The sequence below is a fragment of the Etheostoma spectabile genome, chromosome 19 (assembly GCF_008692095.1).
Source record: "Etheostoma spectabile isolate EspeVRDwgs_2016 chromosome 19, UIUC_Espe_1.0, whole genome shotgun sequence".
Classification (NCBI taxonomy): domain Eukaryota; kingdom Metazoa; phylum Chordata; class Actinopteri; order Perciformes; family Percidae; genus Etheostoma; species Etheostoma spectabile.
In genome coordinates, this window is record NC_045751.1 from 10,449,190 (window position 1) to 10,455,961 (window position 6,772).

General features: G+C 41.8%; 1 protein-coding gene across 12 annotated transcripts in view; it reads left to right on the top strand.

The window, feature by feature from the left end:
- The first annotated feature begins 1,790 nt into the window (after positions 1–1,790).
- The window catches only part of dysf (dysferlin, limb girdle muscular dystrophy 2B (autosomal recessive)), an 84,423-nt gene continuing 79,441 nt past the window's right edge, over positions 1,791–6,772 (top strand). For 8 of the 12 annotated variants that reach the window (XM_032499361.1, XM_032499363.1, XM_032499367.1 and 5 more), the window contains exon 1: positions 1,791–2,104. In XM_032499361.1, coding sequence (XP_032355252.1) covers positions 2,017–2,104 — 88 coding nt within the window. In that variant the 5' untranslated portion in view covers positions 1,791–2,016. Of the gene's footprint in view, positions 2,105–5,097; positions 5,635–6,772 lie in introns of those variants that run through there. The other 4 variants (XM_032499364.1, XM_032499369.1, XM_032499372.1 and 1 more) reach the window with 1 other exon arrangement.

Genomic DNA, 6,772 nt, shown 5'->3' on the forward strand with positions numbered 1-6,772 from the left:
GAGTGCTTAGAAAGGCGCTGTTAAATAAAATGTGTTATTATTATTTATAGCATCTTTTGTATCGCTAGCAGTTTAGCGCTATACATGATTCTGTACAGTACTTTTAGTATTCCTTTTCTTTACACAGTGTTACTCCTTTGCAATGTGATGCCAACATGAAAGACATTAACAGATTCAAACTTCCTGACTGACTCATTACTAAATGGAGTTTGGCTGGGAGTCAATCTACGTATACCCTGATCCATAATAACAGAGGGAGGACTTATACAGGAGAAGTGTGTGTCAAATTATTACATTTGGATTGCACATTGGGCCTTTACATTTCTGAGTGTAATATTACTAACAATAGCATTTGTGTGTTCCCTCAGTGTGTAGCATGGTAAGGAACTGGATACGCAGTACGACTCTTGTTTTTCAGAGCTGTAGGTTTCTTTCCTTAATGCATCTTCTATCAGCTCTGAAGTCATTTGAGAGGAAAATGGATCACACCGGCCTCTCCGGAGACAGGAGCTTTTACAGGATCAATACCCTCTAATTGACGTGATGATAGACGGTGTAAGCAGTGGCATTCAGATCCAACTTCAACCATCAGTAATAATTTAGTAAAGGTTCAATAAATAAATTAAGTTGATAAAAACAACAGCAAAGAGAACTGAAATTGGAGCATTCAAAAGTGAAAATATGAACCAGGTCCTCCTTATTTTATCCCCCCCCCCCCCCCCCCCCCCAGCACACAGCAAGTCCTCAAGTTAGCATACTTCCCGTAAGCACTGACACACACACACACACCTCCAAAATATATAGATGACACGACTGAAACCCAGTGGGTCGGATTATAAATAGAGGAGCAACAGGAATCTCCCCCCCCCCCATGTCTGCTCTCTGTCAGCCCCCATTACTGAACATTAATCGACATATCTTATCAGCACATATCAGATAATTTTATTTTGATTTCCATTTTGTTCAATGTGAAAATAAAGACAATATGGAAAGCAATGTTTCAGGTTTTTCCAGACAAAACAAAACTGGCTCACATGTTAGTCATGTGAAACCATCAGTCACATAAAGACTCCACATTTCATTGTGTTTGCAGTTTTTTTTTAAAGGTTTCAGTGACCCTTTCAGTCCACAGAATCAAACACTGATTTTTTTTTTAATGTTGAAATCAGAGACATTCTGATTCACTTGTCCTAACTGCTTGACGTTTCCATGGACCTTTTTATGTATTAGGTGTCGTCAGTCCATCATGTTGATGTTTTTTGCAGCCAGTTATGAGACAGGGGCCGTTGGGTTGACCGTCTAAACTTACCGTCGTGTTTAGAAAGCCAGCTAAATTTCCTCCACCAGGGCGTCACAACGTCCACAGTCATGCTACTTTCTTTTCAAACATGTGATTCATTCATTCATTATTCCCCATAAAACCCTGTTTTTAAATAACATTAGACCCTCTGGTCTTGTGTCATTGTTGTCATTCCCCCTCGCTGCAACACATCTGCATCAACAAGCACATTTTTACTGACACGCGCTTGCCCTTTATGTGTGAGTGTGTGTGTGTGTGTGTGTGTGTGAGAGAGAGAGAGAGAGAGCTCCCCATGTGTGTTGGTTTAAGTTGGAAGTGTTTGGATTGTGTGCAGGCCGGAAAATAAAGGCCGCTGTGTGTGTTACTGGCCCTTTAAAGCCGTTGTGATTGAAAGGACTGTGTGTGTTTGTGTGTGTGTGCGCGTGTGCATGAGTCAGCCAGTGCACCATGCTTGCAGTGTGTGTGTGTGTGTGTGTGTGTGATAGAGAGAGAAGGAAAGAGAGTAAGGGGGCAAGCGAGACAGCTGAGAGCTGCAGCTCTGGTCTCTCAGTCCCTATTCGCCCTCTCTGTCTCTTGTCTTTTTTTCCTCTCTCTCCCGTTTTAAGGATATTATTTGGATATACTACCGCCCATATATGGACATCACAGTGTCTGGTGGTGGGATTTGACACAGCTTTGGGTGTGTGTATGTGTGTGTGTGTGTGTGTGTGAGAGCCATGCTGCGTGTGTTTATTCTGTGTGCTGAGCGTCTGCAAACGCCGGACGATGACATCAGTGATGCCTACTGCACTGTCACCTATGAAGGTAGGTGTGGGTGTGGGTGTGTGTGTGTGTGTGACAGAGAGATGTTAATGATGACATAATTGGAGAATGAATAAAGAGATTTGGGTGAGAGGGAATAAGGGATAAGTTCATGTGCCAAGGACAGTGTGTGTGTGTGTGTGTGTGTGTGTGTGTGTGTGTGTGTGTGTGTGTGGTGTGTGTGTTGTGTGTGGTGTGTGTGTGTGTGTGTGTGTGTGTAGGGATGGCACACTATTGATTCAAGCAATCAACCCCACCTCCTCTCTCTAACAGCTGAGGTTATTATTGGAAAGTCTCCACCAGTCGTCTGTCATGACTTCCAGTCTGTTTTGGGGTGGGGTGGCGAGAGAGAGAGAGAGAGAGAGAGAGAGAGAGAGAAAGAGAGAGGAAAGAGAGGTGGAAAGACGTGATGATGTCTGTCTGTCTCTCTTTTTCACCGGTAGAGCGCCACCTGTGTGTAACAAAGAAGCAGAGTTGAGTTTTCTAGCTAACTGCAAGTGTGTCATGAACTCATGCCTCTTGCTGTTTTGCTGCACAGAAATTCCCTTGTGTAATATAGGGCAGCGCCTGCAGTGTGTCTGCGACACACACACACACACACACACAGTGGACTCCGTTGTGTTACGTATCAAGACAAATCCCAGTGTGTTATTGTGCTTATATCATAGCAGCATCCCAGAGCAGCTCAATATGACCTGCAGCCTTTCTTCTCTGATCTCTGATATTTCATCTGTTTGAAATCGTGAGCGCTGAGCTGCGTCTGCTCTTAAAAACTGCTGCATCATGTCTTCCACTCAGACTTTATCACGTCGGAGGAAGAAGAAAAATCTGAAAATGTTCAAGATTTCTCAAATTAAAAAAGCATACATGGACAATTCAATTGTTTTTATTGTTATTTTTTTAATTTCTAAATGTGTGTTGCCTTTGTTCTGACTACAACAACAGCCAACGAGTTGCCACAATTTTCAAATTTTCAACCTTTTGACTGATTGGACCCTTCCTTCCAGAAATAGGCTGAAGTGAATCTGGACCACAATCTATTCTTCAACAATTTATTGTTGGATTACCAACATTTATAACAGCTTAATTATTATTATTATTATTATTATTGTTATTAAACCGAAAGGACAAACACAGGCACAAGATATTTTTCAAATCTGGCAACTCCAAATGTGGGCTACAGCTTCTAAACCCTTTCTGTCTGCAGGTGGTGCTCTGTAGACGTCTTTCACACATCTGTGTGAGCTTAATGCAGCCTCCCCATCGGCTCCTGATTTAGACTTGTTTATTTTTGCTTTTTGTCATTTATTTGTTTGTTTATTTTACACCGAGTGGAGACGATCAGTTAAAAATTTCTTAAAATCCTCCGCTCACAAGATCAGCTTTAATTACTTTTCAGATGGCAGATTTTCTTTCAACTTCTTAGAGACACATGCTTCTCACATCTCACATGATGCGTTGCTGTAGATTAAACTAGCCAACAGTGTATAAAGGAGTTAAAATTAGCACAGTGTTAAAACATCTACAGCATAAAATGAACCATGCACATGAATGCAGCAGGGATCCAGAAACATCAGATAGAAGAGGCTAAACTGACAAGGAACATTGGATTGCATGAGGTTTTGGAAGCAAGACATGGAAACGTAGGGAAGTATCTCGACGGTATTAGTACTCATATTTGAGTAAAGGATCTGAATACTTCTTCCACGATCGGTTTTTGAAAATGATAGGCCTTGGGAGTAATGTTTTATTTAGACGTTTCAAAATTGAAAAGAAAAGCTTTTTGGATTTCTTTGTGAAGGACCAACCCAGACTGGGTAAACCCAGGCCGATCTGCTGGACCAATCACAAACTGGCTTATCCACCAGGCACGCTATTGGTGGGTTTAACACTATGACGAGAGAGAAGCGACCGCGCAGCTTTTTGTTTACGTTCAGCATGGCGGGCACCGAAGCCCAGCGACCCGTCGGTGCCGCTGTCGCTGCCACGGCACCCGGATCGTTCTGATTGGTTGAAGGACTATCCAGTTGTGTACAGAGTCATTCGACCTGGGCCTGTTGATCCCACCTCTTGTGCACACTGTAAATAATGGCTGTGAAATCTACAGTTATTTACTTAAGATTTCACAGTAACTGTATATGATTTTTACAGTAGAATGCTGTAAAGTTACATTACAACGTTGACATGACAAAATCACAGTAGTCTAAGTATTACAGTTGAACTCACAGTAGTCAAAGCATTACTGTAAAAAAAATATATACAATATAGCCACTATAGTGCTGTAAATAGTGAAGTAAACTGCTGTATTTATACTTTTTTATCTTGTCGTGTTTAATTGTTTTTTATTTTACATTGAATACATAAAATACTGCAAATGGAAGTACGGCACCTTTACTGTAAAAGGTACCGTACGTACACCGTACAGTAACTTGCCGGCCAATGTTTGCCAGTAAATTACTGTAAATGTTACAGCGCAGTAGAAAATACAGAGCAGACTCCCCAGACTACTGTTAAATCTTAAAAGATTGAGATTGGTCTGGTGACAGCCAGACTACAGGCAACCTGACCTAAAGGACAATTTTGACCTAAAAAGTGTCCCTGAGAGTCCTTTGATTTGACGTTGAAGTTGAGTGTGTGATCCTGCATCACTGAGCTCATGTATACAAATTTAAATAAAATCCTACTTTTAAAGTTTTAAAGCCAGTTACAGATGTACAACAGTTGGAACTCTTCCCCCACAAGATTGTTTTGGCTGGGTTTGAGAGGCTCTGACAGTTGACTGTTAACACCAGATTGGACTAAATACATAATCTACTGAAACAAAGATGACAGGGACTCGAGGCCGGAGAGAGGGGCAGGGGTGTGGGGAATGTCCAGGCAAAGATGTGGGTGAGATAGGGAAACAACCAGGAGACAAGAGAGGGAAAGAGAACAGGAAATGTTGAGATTTCCTCTGGTTGAGGTGTGTGTGCGAGTGTGTTAGAGAGAGTCAGAACGAGAAAGAAGCCGGCTTTGTGGAGACACGTCTAGCCTTGGGGAAAGACCTTTTTATTTTGTAGTTGTAGCTGGAAAATCGTCTTTGGATAATTTGGTTTTCAATGTGTTTTTTTGCGATGCTGGGACTTTTATTTTGGTGACAATCTTTTGAAAAAAAAAGCCCTTAAATGTAATTTCACTTTGTGGAAGACTTGGTTTCACTCGTTTCAAGCTGCGGACATCTTTTTCTCTTGGAGCACAATCCTTTTTTTCACTACGAAGGGCTTTTTTTCCACATCTTTTATTTTTGCCAATGGTTGGTCTTTGGCTTGTTAGTTTTGGCGGCCATGACACATCATCAAACCAGGGTCATGTAAGCAACCATTCGTCCGGCCGTGGATCCCCTCTCACCTGTTGAACTGAATCACCTATCAGTACGCCGAAGCCGATTCCTTCTTTCCGTAACTCTGCCGAGCTCACAGCCATGTTGCGTTGCGTTCTCCAGCGAGCGAACAACCTGAGACACTCTGACCCTCTGGCTAGTGTCACATTCAGAGGTAAGAGGATCACGGGAGATTCAGGGGATCGGAAGATAGATAGATAGATAGACAGATAGATAGATACTTTATTCATCCAAAAGGAAATATTAGGCATTCAGTAGCAAGACAACCATAACACAACAACCACGTATACACACGTATATAACACATACATGAGAATAAACATGAAAATCACTCACAGAAATGCAATGATAAAAATAAAAAGATTAGTAAAAAGATATTAGTAAGGTAAACCTTGAGTATAGTTCACCTAACCCTGAAACATAGCACATCCCTAACTCTGACCACAAAGGGAGCACAATGCATTCTAACCACAGACTGAATGTCTGTGATTTTAACAGGAGACGGGACAGGAAACACTATCCGACAGGGGTACAGACTCCAACACAACACCGGGGGTTGTTAGTACAACTAGCAAATTCATACGCATTATTGTGAGTTCATTTTAATCTGTGGGACCTCTACTTCAACATAGCTCTTGTTAAGTACAAACTTAAACAAGACTGGGACTCACAACAGGTACAGAAGACAGTGTCTTTTGGGCGTAGTCTGAAATCTTAAAGTGTTCTTATTATGCATTTTTTTGCTTTTTCCTTGTCCTTTTTCTGTGTTGTATATCTTTTTTGCACACGTTATAGATGTACAAAGCCCAACGTCCACTCCAAAGGGACTTACCATCTTTCTTAGAAAGCACTGTTCACAAACTGCTCCAAACAGCTCTTTTGTAGTCCAGCCTTTACTTCCGTGACGAACGCTCATCACTTTGTAACACACGTTGTAATGCTCGCCTAGCTGCTAGCATGGCACGCTAACAGCTGCTTCTGACTGGCTAGTAGTCCTTACCTAGCCCCTGCCTGACGTGAAGCTCGTTTTTGTTCCAGCATTTTTGTTTTTTTCAAATCTCTAGCAGTACTCATGTGCAGCTCTATCCTAATGCCTTCATATTTGTGACTTAAAATTGAAAATGTAATTCTCCTCACTAAAACCGTATTTTGACAAATCTGCGGAAACAGTATCTGAGTTGAAGGTCTCTGGGTGGGCGTTTCCTGTTGCAACAGTTGACTGAATATCTGAGGGCCGGAGTTGCTATGAGACAAGCTGTAAACTTCCTACTGGAGCACAGTCATAACCAAGG